The 21006-nt window shown below is 35.3% G+C and overlaps 1 protein-coding gene across 1 annotated transcript in view; it reads left to right on the top strand.

The window, feature by feature from the left end:
* The first annotated feature begins 19409 nt into the window (after positions 1–19409).
* LOC116166583 (terminal nucleotidyltransferase 5C) overlaps positions 19410–21006 on the top strand; it is a 35263-nt gene continuing 33666 nt past the window's right edge. Inside the window, exon 1 of the mRNA XM_031481577.1 lies at positions 19410–19830. Coding sequence (XP_031337437.1) covers positions 19639–19830 — 192 coding nt within the window. The 5' untranslated portion in view covers positions 19410–19638. The remainder of the gene's footprint in view (positions 19831–21006) is intronic.

The following is a 21006-nucleotide window of genomic DNA, read 5'->3' as shown; positions in this document are numbered from 1 at the left end:
ACGCTAAACTGCGAAATAATAATAATAATAATAATAATATTGCCTTTATTTGAGGAAAAAGAAAAAAAAATAACCAAAGGTATGCTTTGTAATTGTCTGACCTAATCCTAGTAGAAAGAAATTGCCGCAAGGAATTTAGTATAATTGCTACTGAAAATAGACTAAATGGAAAGGAAGTTAACACACAATTATTTATTTACGTGCACGTAATAACAATTAAGGCAAGACATAAACAATCTTTTTACTTTTTAAACAAAGAAATGTTTTTATTCAGATATGTAGGTACATAATTCCTTAAACTTGAATTGCATTTTTAAAAATAACCAGATAAATTAAATTCTTTATATTTGCATAAAACAAAAACTGGAGGAATATGTATTTTTTTATGACAACAAGGACTCCTACTTTAGGTTGACGGTAATTTAAAACTACTGCTTGTAAATAAGTAAATTTGTAGTGACAAATTCTTTCTTCTGTAAACAACAAAACGTCCTCGCATCCTTCCGGTGTTCTAGCTCAATTCTTGGGCCGTAATTGCTGCAAATAAGGAACATGTATCACGTTCCAATTTGCTGCTATATTGATGTTGCAAAAGTTTACATTATAACATTTAGAAGTTGGAGATTGTCCTCGGTTACTTCAAATAAGATTCATTTAGCCGACTCGAATCGACATCTTACCTAACAAGCTAGAAAACCGTGATCAAAATATATGATTCTAAAGAAAGCTGAAAAAACAACAATGCTTAAATGAAATAGGGTATATGTGGCATAAAATTACAATAAATCGTGTCACAGAACACGTTTTTAATTTAAGGCGACAATCCTGCCTATTCTTGGCGAATAAACATAATTTGCAAATCAGGAGTTGAACTAAATCAATACCACAATATGCTAATATTACATGATTATCTGGAAAATGAATCTGGCTTGCATAATATTATTATTGTTTTGATATTTGCACATTTAGGCTACTAATATTAACCAAAATAGAGTGTTATGTAAAGACACTGCCTCTGATAACTGACATTATATATCGATCATTGTATCCAAGCACTTCAATTATTATCATTCAGAATTTAATCACAACTGAAGAATATTTGGCTTATCATGTTAAAGCTCTATAATACTTTTTAATTCGGTTTAATCCGTTTAATAATTCAAGGAATAGCGCTGTTTATTTAGTAGTATGTAACGTAGTTATAGTTTACGACAAACACATAGGTTTACAATGTTTGATGTCGGTTTATTCATCTAGTGCGTGCATGCAAAAACTGCACTGTGGGAAAAACAATCTAAAGAGTATGTAGACAAAAGCTGTAGGGAGAAATCATGGGTAGAAATTGAATTTTTGGACATTCGGTAATATACAAAAAATGTTTTCTTGTTCATTCGAATTTTTTCATAAAACTTCGCGAACCTATTAGTAGATTCTCGTCCTGAATTAAAAGGATCAATCTAATATTGACAATATATCTGCTTTCGCAATAGCCCCTCCGCCTCAAGCGCACAAACCATCTTTAACAATAATTGAGACATGACACTACTTAGACTGCCAAAATATAGCAAAAACGCATCCCGTTAAACCAGAATAGTGTGACAAGTAGCTCTCATCCGGTCAAACCGCATCCGTTTTAGCGGGAGCGGTAAAAACGCATAATGTGACACCACACTAAGTGTTACCACAGATGTAAATATACCTACTACTTTTTACATATATTTAAATCTGTGGTGTTACAACTTGGAATCTAGTGCGAATTCTGCAACTACAACCCATCAATGTACCAAGTTTGTATTTTATTTAAATTTGAACAACCACCTATTTCAATGATGCAATATTACAGTTTATAAGTTTGCTCCCATCAGCAAATGGGACTTAATTTTGTGAATAAATTTTATTGTTTTCTTTGCTTTGGAAGAGAACCAAAATCATATTCGTTGTGTTTAGCCTGTTTGCAGCGTTTTGAGTGCTTGCAATCAGCCAAAAGACTTGTTTGGACTGTTCCGTCTGGTAGCGGTACATCAAAGGGATACATCTTGTGCGCCTTAATTTAATTATGTATCGCTGATTGGTAGTTTCCGGATCTACGAACTACTGTTGATTTGAGAATTGGTTTGAGACCATTTATGCCATAACTCGGCTTCAGGACTACTCGGCTCTAGGATTGCTCGGCTCCGGGATTACTCGGCGCCAGGACTACACGGCTCTGCGACTACTCGGCCCTGGGACTATTCGGCTTTTAGACGACCCGGCTCTGCCTTAACTCGGCTTCAGAGCTTTTCGGATCCGCGACTATTCGGACTCCGGAACATTGATCTGAAACTACCGCCAGGCGCATAGATGCATAGATTACACCCTTATAGTTAGGCTCATTCCTCCCGCTTCACCCCGTATGCATCTCCGCAGTATATACCACGTGTACGAAAAATATGAATTCCTCCTTGGTGATAAAACAATTTGTGATGTGCATAAAGAAGCCATGCGAACGCAGGTTCTTTCAGAGCCGAATAATTCCGATGCCGGGTAATACTAGAGCCGAATAGTCACAGTCACAGAGCCGAGTGATCTTAGAGCCGAGTAATCCCGGAGCCGGGTCGGCCCGAAGCCGAGTAGTCCCGGAATCGAGTAATCCTGAAGCCGAGTAGTCCGGTGCCGATTAATAAAAATTCGGGTTGTTCAATATGGTTGTCGCACTTACAGTCAAATAAAATCTTAATATTGTTAAAAAATGACGAGATACATTTTTTTGAAATGTTATTTACGTTGAGGGGCGTTCCTGAATTGTGCAATTGATTCGCAATCTTATCCAGCACTCTTTCTTTTTTGGGTGTATACCAAATTCCTACTCCCAAGATGGGGCCCTAAAATTGAGGAGCAATATCGACGAAATTTGGTATTTGGAGGTGAAAGTAACAAATCCAAATTCATTGCATTCTTGAAAATTTGTATAATTTTCAAAAAGTTTGGTTTTTATCATTTTCATGTTCAAAGATTCGTCGGGAAGGGAACCTCAAAGTATGACAAGAACGAGGTCCGGTCTCAGATAATGGTAGTTTACGTAGGAAGTAATGTTAAGATGCCCGAAACGAGACTCACATCTTATACTTATAAAAATATTATACTTACCGCCTATCTCCACAAGCAAATTCTCGGAAGGCAGTGGAATAAAAGCTAACAAAATATTATGTAGATTTCCTTGGAAGTTATATAAAAGAGCTTTCCAGCAATTCGTTTAAACGAAACATTTGCTTGTCTACTGTTCTTAATAAACATCAGTGATAAGGGGAAATGTTATACATTTGTTTTAGTCAGTAGGTATATTTTGAAACTACTTGCATTAAAAGAGTATTTAGAAGATTTACACAGTTATAATTTATATTCTTCAAAACGTGGATTTAAAAAAATATCCTGCCCACCGTCAGCTGTTAATTTGGATTATACAATTTCACTCCTTTATTTGACATCGACACAAAAATGAATGCTCACAAATAAGTTACAAACACATAAATTTTCTTAGTTTACTTAAACAATAACAGCCGTGTTTGTTTGGTGGAATTTATTTCTACAAAAAAGTACTTATTTTTCGAAAATTTTTCTTTACTTTTATGTTATATGGTACTGATGTAGGAAAGGTTAATATTTATTGTCAGGCAGTTGCCAAACTCCTTACTACATAACTTAAAAGCGATAACCATAATATTGATTTGAACTTAAAATCAAACAAATATCTGCAGCAACACTGTTTCTTCAACACACCCGAATACTATTAAAGCAGTACCCAACTCCTTACTCCAAACCTAAGGTACCGTCAAGTCAATTCAGACACTAACTTTATTCGCTATATTGACTTGTTGATGACATTGACAGATATTGTGGTCTAAAATCCACACCTCGTTCTCGTGATATTCGCATTTCAAGTTTTAACCCTGTCGATAGAAACAACTGTGCTAGAACTTCTACTTTTCCTCTGTAAGCTGAAGGGTGGTTCAACAGTAATGGCTTAAAATTAAACACAGAGAAAACACAAAGATTAATATTCTCGACTAAGATAAATAAAGTAAATAATAACGCTAAATTCTTGGGAATAAGAATTGACGAAAACTTGAATTGGCCAGCACACGTTGACGAGCTATCGAAAAAGCTGTCCATAAGCATATTTGTCATCCGTAAGCTAAAAATGATAGCTAGTAGATGTACCTTGATCACACCTTACCATGCACTATTCCATGCCCATCTGTGTTATGGATTACTGTTATGGGGAAATTCTATTTCTGCACATAAAATATTTAAACTGCAAAAAAAGGTGATAAGAATAATGGATAGTGCAGGTTGGAGAGATCACTGTCAACCACTTTTCAAAAAACTGGGCATAATACCATTACCAACAATGTATATATATTACCAACTAGTTGAGATACACAGGAGAGACAGAGAGTTTGAACTAAATAGAGATGTGCACAACTATCCCACCAGATCAGCGCACCTCTTTAGAAATCCCAGACGTCGACTAGAAAAGTCGGTAAAGAATAGTTTAGATATCAACCTCTACAATGCGTTAAACAATAACGTAAAAAAGTTAAGCACGGCCAGGTTCAAGAAGGCTATTAAGACATTTCTCGTAAAGAACTGCTTTTATTCTATACAAGAATACAGGGATAACATCTTGCTGTGTCAATAAGATATCATATAGGTGCTATGTTTGTTTGTTTATTATGTGACATTAGTTATTTATGGATTATGTGTTTATATTTATCATGACTTACCATAAGGAACAATATGTTCTATACATGGTGAATTAATAAAATTATTATTATTATTATTGTAACTACAATAATATTTTGTAAATTTTTTTAAATAAATTTATGAAATATTATTGTAGCTAGGGCCTGAAGATGGTGGAACAGTCTCGCAGTGTAAGAAAGAATATGATTGCGTTTTTTCAGTGTAAGGGACTACTATAGTTCCTTTAGATCAGTATTTCCCAAACGTGGGCGCGCGCTCCTCGGGGGGGGGGGGGGGCAAGGCGTTGTTAAGGGGTGCGCGAGATCCCTGAGGCCTGAGGCAAACATTTAGATTTACCTTTAAAATATACTTATATTAGGGATTTTTATGTAAAATTGTATTTGACTAATTGTTACACATATAAGAAGGTGCCTACAATTCGCCTTTTTATATGCTGATGAAAGCACCGATGTTGCACAATGTTGCCAGATGATAGTGTAAGCACGATATATGATGGTGCTATAAAAGAAAAGATCTCGAATGAACTAAAAACGACCTCAAAAGCCGTTGATGTTATGGATGCAATATCCGACTTGATTGAAAAACATAAAATTTTATGGGTCATAACAACTTTTTTAGCACCGTCAGAAAGTTGAGAAAAATTCACCAAGGTTTTGTTAAAATTATTGTTTGATATCTTTGAAAAATGACATTCTTCGGTTATGTGGCCATAACGCCCATAACTTCGCTATTTGTAGACCTATAAGACTCTTTGAAAGAGAAAATTACTCACCATAAAATTCTGCATACCTTTGCCCAACCGATTTGAATCTCTTAGGCCGGATGTCCACCGCATCGGGCCGACGAAGATCGGTACGATTTGAATCGCGCACCTGCATTTCTACTGAAGCCTGTCAACAGACTCGACTATTGTCGGGACCGATCGAAATCACAACCGACTATTTTAGCCCGTTGTCGTCAGTCGTGACAGTTTTTTTTTTTTTCTGTTGACAGGCTTCAGTAGAAATGCAGGTGCGCGATTCAAATCGTACCGATCTTCGTCGGCCCGATGCGGTGGACATCCGGCCTTACGGTTTCCGAGTCCCCATAATGAATATGAAAAAAAACACCCTGTAATTCTTTAATAAATACGTTTGTAGTAACAGTAGTTTTTATTTTTTAATCGGGATAGAGGGGAGGGGCATTTACTCTCATACAGTCCTTCGATGATATGTTGAAGGGAAGGTACGCTACGTACTTGATATAAATAGGTACACAAATACAACAATTTATGTAACGGGCGATCAAAAATGAGTTGCTGTCGAGTCGCCTTTGGAAATTCAAGTTAAATACGATTTCCTATGTAAACAAAAATTGCAAAGGTGACTCGACAGCAACTCATTTTTGATCGCATAGTACATTTCACGTACACGATCGATTGCAAATTAGGTATAACTAACTATACGCGTATGACTGAGGTAAGTATACGATTTTATACCAGGTTATGTAAATTTATTCAAATCGTTTGAACATCTAAATTCATTTAGATTTGTTAATTCCAAAAATGCACACACATTATGAAATAAATTGAAAGTCAGTTTATGTTTCCCTCCATTCCTTCACGTAAGCAATATAAAGCAATTTTTCAACACGTGGGATCCACGTGTTGAAAAATATTAGTTTACTGAATCAACAATTTTGTTTGTTAAAAACCTATACACCCGCACTGTTTTTATGCGATAACGCTTGATACCATGAAATCTTATGCTTTCACTTGCTCTATTGTGTTCTGATAAGAGTTATCAAACATCATCATTAGCAATTTATAATAATTTTTTTAAATTCTGCTGAATCATCGCAGATACTGAAAACAAACATATGAGTATACACCAACGCATATCCCACTAGAATTGCATAACGCTTTGTTAACACTTCTTTCTAATTTAGAAAGCTTGTACATACTCTTTGTATCATGCAAACCACCGCAAAGAACAACTTTTGGAAATCTTGGACTATGCGCCCTGAATATGCAGATTTTGAATTAATTATTTATTAGCCTTGGACTGTGATCCCGGTAAGTATTGAACGTAATCGTTACAGTGTCCAACTCAATAGTTTGTTTCACTAATTCACTACGCTGTGTTGCTAAGTCAATCCATTCATGTAATACCCCTAATACCTACTCTATTTTTTTAAGAATGCCGCATTATATCTCGTGTTTCCCTGCATAATCTCCTTATACATAATATATTACCCATAACCACCAAGAAGTCCTACTATGTATAAAAATAAATCAGTATCGGAACGCTATAAGTATTGTAATGAACTGGTTACTGAAATCGACAGCACAAAAATGTCACAATAACAAACGATTAAAATGAGGGGTAGGAACAGAGACTGATGTTTACTCATTATTACCACTACTTCATCTTCCATTAAAGACCGTATAGAAAAAGCTGTATAGAACATTTTTACTCTAAGTGTAGCATATTCTTTCCCTGTTCAACATAGGCTTACAATAGTCATATAAATCGAGAAATTTGGAATAATTGACTTTTATTAATTATATGAAAATTAATGGACGCACCGTACATTGATGGAAGCTACCAGCTTTGATGAACACGCCGTACTTCGACGAATTCAAACGGGTACTACGTTTCGACAAACTGGAGCTATGTAGTTTTTTGTAGGAGAATGTAATAGTCTAGCTAGTTAATATGTAGAAATAAATGAACTCTGATCCTGACGTTTCTACATTGAGATATTTGTCATTCATCTTAAATTTCATTGGCTGATAAACTTGGAAAGCGCTTCTGTGGCTTTTAGATCTTTAAGGATCGTGTTGAATGAGTAGACTACACTTTGCTTTCAATTTCATGTAACTAATTGGAAAGCAGATGATGTCCATGCCACATAGTGACCTTGCAGACTTATGGCTATAGCAAGTGAATTGCTCGCGGAAGAATCAGTGGCTAAAATTCGTTATGGAAAGGGAATACGAGTCCACAAGTCAACTTGGCAAGCCATTTGGAAACTTCTACACTCATTGTTTCTGGAGTTCCTACATGAACAGATTAAAACTGCTCATATTGATGAATTCGGAGATTATTTCCTAAACTAAAGTATTTTCATCTTTCTTGCAAATAAGATCAAGAGAAGATAAAAACTTTACTGAGAAGAAAGTATCACGTACCTTGAGTGAATATGCGACACTAATTTGTAATTTATCTCGGTTAGTAACGTCATTGATCCTTAATGCCACAATGTAAGTAAACACTTTAAGATATTGCAACATAACAGCGCCATCGTCTCGCACACAAAAACACAGTGCTTGAGAAAACTTTGAATGACATGTACGTGAGTGCACATATTTTTTCAAGTTTTTAGCTGACTCTAATAAAAACAAACGTAGACATACACTTTTTAATGTAGACTTTTCAGAAGGTTCATACAGGGTGACGAATTGGAAACTGAAACTATTTTCGAGTAGTTAGAATTAAATCTTCGGGGATACAAGTTCAAGAGAACATCCTTTATGATAGAACACTGACATGTTATCTCTTGGGTGGCCAACACCACCAAATATGATCATACCAATTCCGCCATGATGTTCCAAAATGAATATAACAATCAGTCTTTAGTTGTTATTGAATTTAAAATGCTGGGGGTTGTTTAATGACAAAAAATGATCATCTATTAAATATGACCCGTTGGGGTAAATTAATAGGTGGAGTAATTGATTGCAAATCCGTAAATTATCAAATCTTTAAAGGCACAAAACACTACCTACTACAAAAATGTTGCCGTAAAATGAAAAAAGGAAGTACATTAAAAATCAAAAATAGTACCGTCAAGAATTTATAAAAGATTTACTAATTCTCTCCAATAAAAAATTATGGAGGTCATTACAACAAATCATGTCATATGGTACAGCGGCGTGAATAAATTGGCTGTACCCATCTATCTTCACTCTCTATGCGAACACGCTCTGGGTATCATTCGGCAATAAATAGCTCAAAATGAGCACTAAAAAGGACCCGCATACACGGCAACCTCTTGTCGCTTCTACACATTTTTAATTCTTGAAAATAATTAGCTGAAAACGAGGCTGAAAATCAGAACAAAATTATACGGTATCAACAAAACAAAATTAGATCAGTTGTAGCCATTTGATGCCTTCTTGCTTTGTATATGAGAGCAAAAAATTTTGTAGTTCTCGGCAAGAAATGGTACAAAACTATCTGGTATTTGCGAAACTAATGAAATCGGTGATTACGGCAGCGTGAAGTGACCGCACTCATTTGCTTTTTGTGATTTCTCGCTCTGTAAGAGCAACCAAAGAATCTTCAGTAATGAATTTCACTAAATTGATACAAAACAGATTAAATCGGAGGGTACGACAGCATGAAGTTGGTCGTACGTATCTATTAAACTTGGCGAACTAATTAAATACAACTAACCTTTATTTGCAACTCTTCTCTTCTTCTCTTAGGTATGCCGGTGCACTAAATTTCCTATATCAGCGGCACTAATATTGAAATTTATTTTTATTTGATTTCACAAACAGATTTCTTTGTTGTAATTCCGTTCACCGAATGAATTCATTTCGTCTCCATTTTACTTTATTAAGCACAAATACGAAGTAAAGTTTCCCAAAGAATTTTCTTGCTACCACGATCGTTTAGAATGGTGAACGATGTCTTTTTATTGAATGGATAAGGCACGGCTATGAGTTTTTCGAACTCACGCAGTTAACACACAAACATCCCTTGGCATAATTTTTAACTAACTCTATTGTGAACTGGCACTTATTTGCTACCAAACTCATACACTCGACCAAACTGAATGATGGAAGAAAAACATTGTCCGCTTGTTTAACCAATTCGATGTGACATTTTTAATTTTTCACGTTGACTTTATTTAATGTAATTATTCGTAGAAATAACATGACACGACCAATTTCCAGCGTGTAACCAACTTCAGGAACCTTTAGACTTGAGAGTAATCAGATTCTGGCTTCGAATGAACGCAAACTGTTAAGACGAACTATACAAAAGAATTTTTTGTACATTATATGTCCTGTAACAGTGTAACAAAGTTTATTAGTGGTGGAATTAAGATGAAAGTGATCTACCTACACACACAATTCGATTTAAACTTTCCTAATGCATTGAAAGGGATTTACTGTAATCTAAAGCGAACCTTAATTACAAGTTTTCAATTCAATTTACCTAATTTCTTTAATCTCAGCCGAGCTTTTCTAACTTATTAAAGTGTGCTTATATAGAAAATATAGTTTCCATTAATTGTCTATTGAATGGAATAAGAAGATTAATTAATTACGGATCGTTGAGCTTTCGTTATTCAATAGAGACACCTAGCTTCGACTTTAGGAGAATTATTCGAAAGAAAATGCAAGAATCAGCGCATTTGAATATGAGTTAGACATTAGGAGTCAAATTTGTCAATCGGTCAATTGGCTACAAGCGAAAAAATTTCCATCCCGGAATTCGCGATTCTTGATACGGTTTCTAATAAGAAAACCGACCAATTTTTTATTTTGACTACAAACAAAAAATCGGCTCGTTCATAAAAACTAACTACCACCATGGAAAAAGTGTCTATGGTAATATTAAGAGTAGTGGCTCAAATCAGAGACTTGTTATACGTTCAAATATGACACACGCGCAAGGGACCAAAGGTATGGGACACGAAAAAAATAATTTTTAAAGCAAAAGTTTAAATAGTTTTTCTTTCTCATATAGATACCAAAAATGTAGTCGGACTCGATATATTCATTAATGAACCCTTACGGTCAACATTTCTCAAGATTAAAAAGTAATACCGTTTAACAAGGTTCCAACTAACGTCATTAGTTAGAATTTTAAGTTTTAAAACAATTAAGCACATGTAAATAATCCGGTATTTAAGTTTTTGTTATTTACATAAAAAAATAGTTTTTACGACTTTATGAGAAAAGGTTTTAGTAAATAAAAGGAAAATGAATTGGGCATTCTCTCATTTGTTTAATGATTACTATCTAAAACTGTGTACTTAAACGAAACAGGTTACTTCCTGCCTCTGTAAATGCACGTTCTTTTTACATTTTTTTGTGATGTAGAATGCAGATGAGCAAGAGCATAAATGATTTTAATTATATCTAAATTATATGCTTAATTTCCTGCGGGGTAGTTTTACAGTTTAATATGCAGTAAACTCGTTAACTGTAGAAAAAGGCCCTTGAAAAAATTGCATAATGCAATTAATATAAAATGTGATACCCCGTGCTTGACTCTTGGTACTGTATCCACAGAATTGAGGTCATTATAACCTCTATAGAGTATGAACATTTAGTAATCGATTTTATCTGATCGATTACTCATTATATCAAAGTTTTTTTCGTAATTAAATTTGTTTGTGCAGGAGATTTGAAGGCTGTTTCAGGCCACTCTAAGATTTTCTAAGTGCAGGTTTTTAAAGAAAAACGACAATGTTATTAAGCGGCAGAACAAAGCTATGCAAGCTTTATAGGGGAGTTGATGGTGTCCGTCTGTCCGTGATATCTGTCAAACGCTTGGACCGATTTGGTGTAAACTTCGCACAGTTGACCTATATGCCACATGTAATAAGCCTATTGAAAATGGGTCAAATCCAATGATCCCTTGGGGTCACGCCTCTCTCTCTCTCTGACAAATGCTTGAATCTATTTAGTTCAAACTTTGCACAGTTGACCTAAGCAGCTTTTGATGTTAGGTTATTGTAGGTTTAGAATATTTTTTTTTTTACTTTTCTCGAACAACAGGCTCATATGAAAATTCTTAATCAATCTGGACGGAGTGTGAAGCAAAGCAGCTTTGGATATTAGGTTATTTGCAGGTTTAGGACATTTTTTTCAAACTTTTTAAAATGCAAACTCATACACTTGACAGAGTATTAGGGGCCTGGTTTTTCGAACAGTCGGACTTGTGGTCACGTTCGGCTTAGTGTCCCTTGCATACGTTTCGGCGATGTGGGCACGGTCGGCATAGTGTCCGTCGGCGTAGTGTCCCTAGTCGGCGATATGGACCTTCAAAAAATCGTGTCGGCGTTGTGGGCATTCGGCGAAGTGTCTTAGACCCAAAAAAGCTCACCCTGTCTGTATGATGTGCATGTGATCTTATACTTGTATAGGTATATTAAAAAGTGTATGACTTCCCAAATTCATCAATACTATCCTCAATAAAATCTTGAACATGAACACAAAATAATAATTTCTACTCGCATTGAATGTCTAAAAACAACACGTCACGAGTGATGTTCGCGATCGTTAAATCACCCAATCGCGAGGCTGGAAAAGCGACTAGGAAATTTAGTGACAAGATTTTATTTAACGCCGTTTATTAAATCACATTTAGTCCAGTCAAATTATCATAATACCTAGCATCAGATGTGTCATTTCTATTATTTTTTTTAAATTGTTAGGCTGAGTATGGATGTCAAAAACTCAAAAAGCCAAGTTTTCGACATCTAAAGACCTGTGCGAGCAACGCAGCACTCGAAAATACGCCATTTCTTCTATTATCTTTAGGTTTTGGGTAGTTTTAGTTTTGAAGGACAGATTTTAAAGCAATTACTGTTGTATACTTTTTTAAACTAGACAATTCAAGCCCTTAATCTGCTCTGTAAGTCTAATAGTTTCGGAGATACAGCTTTTCAAAAATTCGTAAATTCTTTAGTTTTATTCAAATTTGCCTTTTTTCGCACAAAAACCTCATAAACATTTTTATAATTTTGTTCGTTTGGGGGGACTTTGTGGTGAGGAGTCTCCATAAATCCGCACAGAAGAAGCTAGAATATTGATATCCTCTGGATCCTCAGAAAGTTGTCATTTTCTTCTTCTTCAGCAAGATCCGCTACCTGTTGTATGGATTGCAAAATCTGTGAATTTTTTCCTTTTGCCTGACCTTGCTTGACAAGGGACACCGATTATAGAAGATCTGTGACAGTAGCAGAAAGTTTACTCACAACACTATGGTTTGAATAAGGCATCATATAAACAAAACATGGATATTTTTCCACTAAAAGACAAAAATCATTATTTAATTTGCTTTCATTATCCGCAATTTTTAGCACTTCTTCAACAAGTTTATTACGACTCACGACTTACGACAATTCATCGTGCAAATTTGGTAAATTTAGTTTCTGCCTCGGTTTCTGCGAAAAAAAAACGCAAATTTTGATAAAACTTTTAAAACTAACACATTTTCCAATATTTGAAGCGCCGTATCCCTGAAACTATTAGACTTGCGGAGATAGTTAGGGGCTTAAATTGTCAGAAATTTTGTCTAGTTCAAAAAAGTATCGACAATAATTACATTAAAATCGGTCTTTCAGGAGTAAAACTTACAAAAACCAAAAAATGGTAAGAAAAATGACATATTTTCAAGTGCCGTGTCGCTCGCACAGGTCTTTCATGTCGAAAACTTGGATTTTTCACATCCATATTCATCCTAACAATTTAAAAGAAAAAATAAAGATGACATATCTGATGTACGGAATGCTCATTTTGTTGTCTAAAGTAATTTTACTGTACTAATTGCAACATTGATTTATAAATTTCACGCAGCAATGGCAAATTTAAACTCCTGAGGATTTTAAATACCTACTGCCATATAATAACGCAAATCATTTGGCGGTCTCCAGTAGAGAAGAAAAAATTACTTCCTCGCCTTTTATAATCTGTTGTTTTTGCTTTCCAGCAAAATGTCACGTACCAGAGGATAACGATCCACCACAGCGCTCGTTAGATTGAGAAAGATAAGATATTGCGCGGCTTGCAATCTACACTTCAAAGTATGGTATGTTCATTGTGGTATATCGTTGCGCTTTGCCGATAAAGATAAAAATGTAAAATGATAATTTACAAAGGAAATCAATTTGTATAGAATTACCCACTAATATTTTACTGAGAAGGAATATATTATTGAAAACCATTTTCAGAAAAGGTACTAAATTTATAATGAACATATTCTAATTATCCTGAATGTACCTACAAGTACGTATTTTTCATTATGCGTGGCCCTTCGTAAACAATTACAGTCCTCGGACGCAATCAAATAAAAGTTACGCATGTAATTTATATTAATTACATGATTTGCTTAATCATAAACCAATTAGAAATATTACGACAATGAAATGAGTCTACATATGAGTCATGAGCAGAGTTTTATAAAAAAAACAACCAACTCATTTCCTTTCAGTATTTTCAGGTCTTAATTCGATTATCAAATCAACCTTTTCCGTGTATTACAATCACTAATTTCAATAAAATGTTGGAAACATAATATTTTTATTGATTAATTATTATTTAGTAGCTAATTATAACAGAAATGTATAATCTATTTTTAGTATAATTCTTGGAGCTTTTTACGTAGCTAAGGATAGATATTTGCTTTTCAATTGTTTTAAAGGTATAAAGATTAGAATTAATGAACAGGTAATGTACTTTTAACTTTTAAGGGCTCTCGAAGGATCACTCTCCATTGTAATTGATATTCTTATTAGAATAACGTATAGTAATTAATTAATAGTATAGTAGTATTAATAGTATAACAACGTAAAGGTCAAATATTACATTAGGAGATTTTAAGTGCAGTTTGAGTTGGTGGGTGAGTCAGTCAATGGCGAGTGGTCCTGGGGCGAGTCGCCCTTGGCGAGTTGACCGTGTTCCGTTTGAACCCCCCACATTTAGTGTATGAACAAGTGAATTTATTATGGCGGATGCCATGTATAAAAGAGACCTGAAGATCAGCATTTATTTCAAAAAGTAGGAAACCGAAATAAATACAAAAAAAATAGAGGATAAATTGTAGAGGACTAAATTTCCTACAAACAATTCCGTGAGGGTGAGGGCATATGGGCATATCCTTCAACTGTGTTTGAATAATTAGTATGTTTTTCCGGAATGACTTTTGAATGCTCGTACCAACACCTGCTTTCCGTCCACTTATATTCGTATTTCGCGCTGTCTTCTTAAATGTAAAAATGACACGAGATATAAGAAACTTTTTTTGCGGAAATGATAACCGTGCTAGTTTTCTCAAAAAAACTCGGCGGTGCTTATCTTAACACTTTTACGTGTTAACTTCTACAATTTATTTTCTATGCATTTTTTCGTATATACATATTTCGGTTTGTCTTGCGTTTTTAAATCAATGCGCTTTCTCTTTTTTTTATGTGGGACGATCAGGAAATTCCTTTACACTTAAAGGAGTAGTTCATACACCGTGGTACCTAGTAGGAGAGCTGGTAAACATTTTTGGGTAAGTATTTGGGATACACTGAAAACGTATCAAGTGCTTTTCTAATAATACCCAATCACAGAATTGCAGACCTGGCTGAGAATTAGCGGCACTAAATCAACCCTTAAATTTTTAAAGTTATCGTTGCTTTCTTTTTGGTTTTAATCCAAAGAACTTAAGATGAAACATCAATACCTATGGTAAAGTATCAGTGTACATGTTTATACTGCATTTCTGTGTTAATATTAAGACTTTAGGAACTTACACTTTACCTTTGCCTTACTGGCCGCCATTAATACAAAAAGCCCTAGTGTATTTTGATCAATTTTGATAAAATTTTCAGGACAATTGTCTTTATTTGGAAATAAGCAACGATGAAAATTTGCTACAAATTAAAGTACCACTAATGAGCAAAAAAAACGGCATCTACGATTTTCTGTTCAACGACATCTGTCACCAATTGAACATGAACCTGAAACATTGAACCTGCAAACTGTTTAGATGATCTTCAAAAGTGTATTTTAGAATCTTGAGACAGTACATCAGAAGCTAGTATCGATTTGTTAATTTCAAGTGTGCCCAGTCGAGTATCTGAATGTGCAAAAAACAGTAGAAGATCTACACATTATTAGTGTTGTTTGAATTAGTTGTAATTGTATAATTACAAAATTTTCATTGTTTCTTATTTTGAAATAAAGACAATTAACTATCTTGATTATTTCATCAAAATTGATGAAAGTACACTGGGTCATTGATTATATAGAATAATCAATGACTGGGTGTTCATATGCCAGTATACATGTTTTCAAACTTTGTAAGCACCTGGCAAAGTGTAAGACCCGAGCAAATAATCTGATTTTTTTATTTATTCGCTCTTTAATTAAATATTAAATTTAAAGGTGTAAACATTTCGAAATGCCTAAAGAACATTTTTTGCAAAAAAAAATTGGTATCTTTAAAAATAGGTATAAGGGTTGAATTAGCCCCGCTATTACCTAGGCAGGTTTGCAATTCTGTGTTTGGGTATTATTAGGTGGTGGACTTTGTGGTTCAAAAATAGGTATAAGGGTTGAATTAGCCCCGCTATTACATAGGCAGGTTTGCAATTCTGTGTTTGGGTATTATTAGGTGGTGGACTTTGTGGTTCAATGGTAGAGCGTTGGGCTATAATTCGGGAGGTCGGATATTTCCTAATTCGTAAGGTAAATACCGGAGTAATATAGAACAACTTAAGACTTTCTGCAGAGGCACCTCTAAAAAAGCATTATGCGGGTCACTCTGTAATTGGGCGCAAGCCTGTTGAGGGCCAAGAGCAAGAAAGGGATAATAAATAAATAAATAACTAAATTAGAGGAGTATTAGACAAGTTTTCAGCGTGATTCAAATACCTACCCAAAAATGTCTACCAGTTCTCGTACTATGAAGATACAACCCTACTGTTTTTACAGCATTATATTGTAATTATAATTGAAAGCCTCTTCGTTTAATTTGAAAAAAAGGTCGATGATGTGCAGATTTTGTGAAGTAGAATAAAAATAGTTGCCGAACTGTTGTTTCAGACATTAGGGATATAAATAAAATATAGTAACTAGTGACTTAATGAACGCAACAAGAAAAGCTAGGCGCCAAAATCAGAGAAAAGTACTGAGTTTGGCGCCTAGCTTTTCTTGTTGCGTGGACTGAAATAGTACTTTTAATCCTGAAGGTAAAGTTTATGGCCCGACCGAAGGGAGGGCCATAATTTACCTGAGGGATTAAGACTACTACTTCAGTCGCAAGATATATACGATATTTTTCGTACTTCCGAAACTGAAACACTTAATATGTATGGAGTTAGAGAACGCGTTCTTTCAAAAAATCGCTGCTTAACAAGTTACCATAGGAACGTTGCGTTGGTACGACAATTCCTATGCTATGGTAACAAAAATAATTTGGAAACTGTCATTGCTAGTGTCATAATTTTGGTGGTGGGTGACAAAGGTGTATTTGATATTGATCAAAAGCAGCCAAACTAGGTAATGAATTGATACCACCGAAATCCAAAAAAATATATGAGCAGCAGTACGATGCGTTTAAGAAGTAGTGCCGCATACAAAATGTGAAACAACCTACTGAAATTGCCTTGTTAGTAATTTCACCCTTCCGGGATTTTCGTCCAAATTTAATCCCGGCGGGACAAAAAGTTACACGTAAGTACTTGTCATAATGGAGTGAAGTTGTCACTTTAATCTCGGAAGTACGAAAAAGTAGATTTCGTCCTTTGCTATTTTCAAATTTCTGGTCACATGCCGCATCTAGTCATATTTCACTTTGTAATGGGATATGTATACATTAAGATAAGACTTTAACCCATTGTATATCACTTTTTCGATAGCACTTAAGGTTGTGTAATTAATCAAATAATCTAATTTCGTAATTCCGGTTGTGGTTAAACCTATACTGATACGGTGACTGAAAACTTTTCGTGAATATATGCGGTGAATTTAAAGGAACAGTAGAACATAGTAACCCAACCGTTTTGGCAAATTCTAGGCGATAAAAATGTTGAATACATTTTTAATTGCTGAAAATGATCGATGAACGTCGGTATATACAAGATGACAATATTAGATAAGAGGATTGATTTGCTAACACATTTATCAACTAATCTAGACGGTACTTCCCATTGCGCCATTATCACAGTTTCCTGCGAAATTCAACGTGTAACAGTATGGAACTGTCTTCCACTTGACACGGCGAGAGTAATGGTTATAGGATTAAAAACACATCCCCTTAAAATGCATTTCCATCACGAGTTTTTCCCAATCGGTTAAACACTACAGCCTCAACGCGCTACCTCCCTGCCAAGGAAGGAATCCGAGTGGTTCATTGATTACTTGGTTTACCGTACTTACGTATACAATGAATACTGCTGTCTCCTATTAATTCTATAGCTTAAAACTGTTCACAATTTTCATTTATTATTGGGCTACTGGATACCCACCTAATGATTCAGTGTTACTCAATCCTCGCATTTCAAACGTCCATTTATGTTTTATCTTTGATCTATCTTTTATCTTGAAAAAGGAGCGTCGAAAGCGTCTGTATATGCATATGGCAATCCTAAGTCGTTACCAGGTCTAGAGGCTGACGTATAGCGTGGACCGACGGGCGGGCAGCGAGTTCATAATCATTTCGTGGGTTGCACTTGCACTAAATATGCAGTAACAATGAAACAGAAAATTGATGTGGCCTACAGCCCTCGTCAAAGTAGCCCTGGCTATTACCTATTTCCAGAATTGCCGAGACGTCAAAATCGCCCTTTGGGAGTACCATCCTCCAACAATCTGTTCTTGAGATATAAGGAATTATTTAATAGATATTTATGTCCCATCACGATAAGGAGTCGTGGAGTAGGGTATGGTTGGAAGAAATTAACTCCTTTTGTCGAGACCTTTCATTAGAGTACCATGAAGGGTAAAACCAGTTCTAGGAGTCTAGGACTATTCAGAAAATTGTGGAAAGAAGACGCCGAATTTGACGGAGATAATCCACCGACCACCATTAGCGATGGTCGAGTCGAAATCCATTGACGGGCGTAGAAAATTCTCTACAATTCTTCTAAAATAATTTGGGGCGCCAATAACCACATAGTATGAAATGCTTATGGGCTAGGTACGATGCGTTACGCAAGTCACTACCCTGTTATTACGCAAAGGTAACGGAGTTAAAAGAGGAACTGAAACAGGAATCCTACAGTAAAAGCAAAAACACCTATCCTGTTACTTATAATACATTTAAACCAACGTAGGCGGAATTAATCCAATAATCGTCGTCATGAAAATTGACGCGTCACATTATTCGAAGGTTGCTAAAACCTTTTGGTTGTATCAGTGAGTAATTAATTCACTCAACGGTTGCATGGTAATCTTTGACGCTTACTTCCATGACGGTGTTAGTTCTTTTACTTTTACGTTGATATTTTGACGTGTAGAATTTACAACTTTTAAAGCTGTTCCACATTTTTATTGCCTAAAATTTATTGCACCTCACAGCAGGGTGATAAAAATGGATATTACTATCGTTCTTCAAAATTCTCCATTCCCGCATTTTATTGATTATGGCCAACTGTTGAACTGGACTGGAAGAGATACGCGTATTATTTACCTACTTAAAACGTTACGTGCGAATGTGCGATTTTGAACGTTTCTATAAATGTGGTAATTTGGAGAAGGGAGAAAGGAGAAAATTAGTTGATTATAGGCATCTCCGGAGACATGGCTTAGGCTCGTATATTTCCCATTTGCTATTTAAATCTTAATTTTGAAAAATGAATACGATGCGATAATTTGTTACTTTCCAGATTGTTGAAGGTAGCAACGCGGTGAAGGAACACACTGGAATAGGAGGAGCGCGTGCGCTCGTAGCCTGACATAACAATTCTACCAGTTGCCTCGCTCTGTTGCAGCCAGTTCGGCGTGTGATAGTTCGTTGTGTGGTCGTTGGTTGTGTGCTTATTTCACTTTCACACCAGGCAAGAGTGTCACAATCGTTAATTCGATAGAAAAGCTCTATCAGTTAACGCGAACGTTAAAAGTTGCTTGATTCGGTATACATATTGCATTGTAACGTACGCGTCTTATAAAATTCAGTGAAAATGGGTACACCTGAATTTAAGGATATGGACACGAACATGGAAGATTCTGGAAACAGTTGCGGAAGCAGTGTCGTTTCCGATTTTAGTGGTCGTTCGGACCATACCGATTTCTTCGACGGCGACGCGGATTACGTGCAAGTATCTGATTTGGAAGGTGAAAATGATAAGGAAGAAACGCTGCACGCCTTGCAGGTAGGATTATTTCACTTATTGCACCACAAACACAGTCACCCCCATGATCTAAATTTAGACTTATCGCTTTTGGTTGTTTATTACCTTTATCAAATATCTCGCGAATTATTCTGCAGGTATCTATTACGCCTTACGGGAAGAACCGGAGCTTTTTGATTTATTGTGCAATTTATTTTCACTGAAAGGGCCAATGATTTCAGGCGGTAACCATACGGTAATTCTCGCTTTTATTGCCATGTAACATGAACCTGTGCGTTGCTGCACTATAAATTGCATTAAAAAGTATAAGTGCTTTTTAATAATCCCCATTATGAGTTGCTATCACCTATTGCATACGAGTGCATTGATGTTCGTTAGTAATTTTTATTTTTTTATGGCACTTTCTACGTAGGTACCGCGATTATGACACCGATTAAAGAATTTTTTAATAGGTCTTGAGAAATATCTATATATTTAATGTTCAATTCATAAAACCTACCGACCTTATTGCTGACAAGCCAAGGCTATACATCGAAAGGGACCAACGACCTTCCATGTTCAGAATAGTATTCGTACTGAGATAAATTAACAGGGCATGAAAGCAAGAACGTATAGGTATTACCACTTTTATCGGGGGAATTTTTTAACCTACTTACATATTTTCGCCGGTCACCCACAAATAATGCGGCATGAAAGGAAGAGTGTCTGGCATTGCGCCATCAATTTGCTTATTCATATATTATATATTTTTAGAAATTGTTAGTAGGACTCTAAGCGTGGTACTAACGACGACGGGAGATTTTGCCTTTGGTTTTATTAAGGATAGGTACGGCTGGGCTAGAATTTTTACGGTTTTTTTGTCTCGCTAACGAGCAACTTAAATTGGTCGTTTGAATACGCATTTGGTTTGCTTACTAATGATCTGAATGTATATCCTTAAATGCATTTTTAAACGTATTTTGCTTGAAATTGCGAAAACGTTAGCTCTTCTACAGGTCCAAAACTTTGCATCATTATTATAGTGGCATATTAGTTTACAAGCAGTAAAATTAGAATTAGCATAATTTACGTTAAGGTTAAGGTTATTGCAGATTATACGACGGAATATTTAAACATTAAACACATAAGAGTTTAAATTGATTTGCATAATTTAGAATTTTATCCGTAGTATGAGTTCGTACCAAAAAACACACGTTT

Source organism: Photinus pyralis, unplaced genomic scaffold (genome assembly GCF_008802855.1).
Source record: "Photinus pyralis isolate 1611_PpyrPB1 unplaced genomic scaffold, Ppyr1.3 Ppyr1.4_LG3b, whole genome shotgun sequence".
Lineage (NCBI taxonomy): Eukaryota > Metazoa > Arthropoda > Insecta > Coleoptera > Lampyridae > Photinus > Photinus pyralis.
The sequence above is the reverse complement of the archived record's forward strand: the minus strand, read 5'-3'. Positions and strand labels throughout refer to the sequence as shown.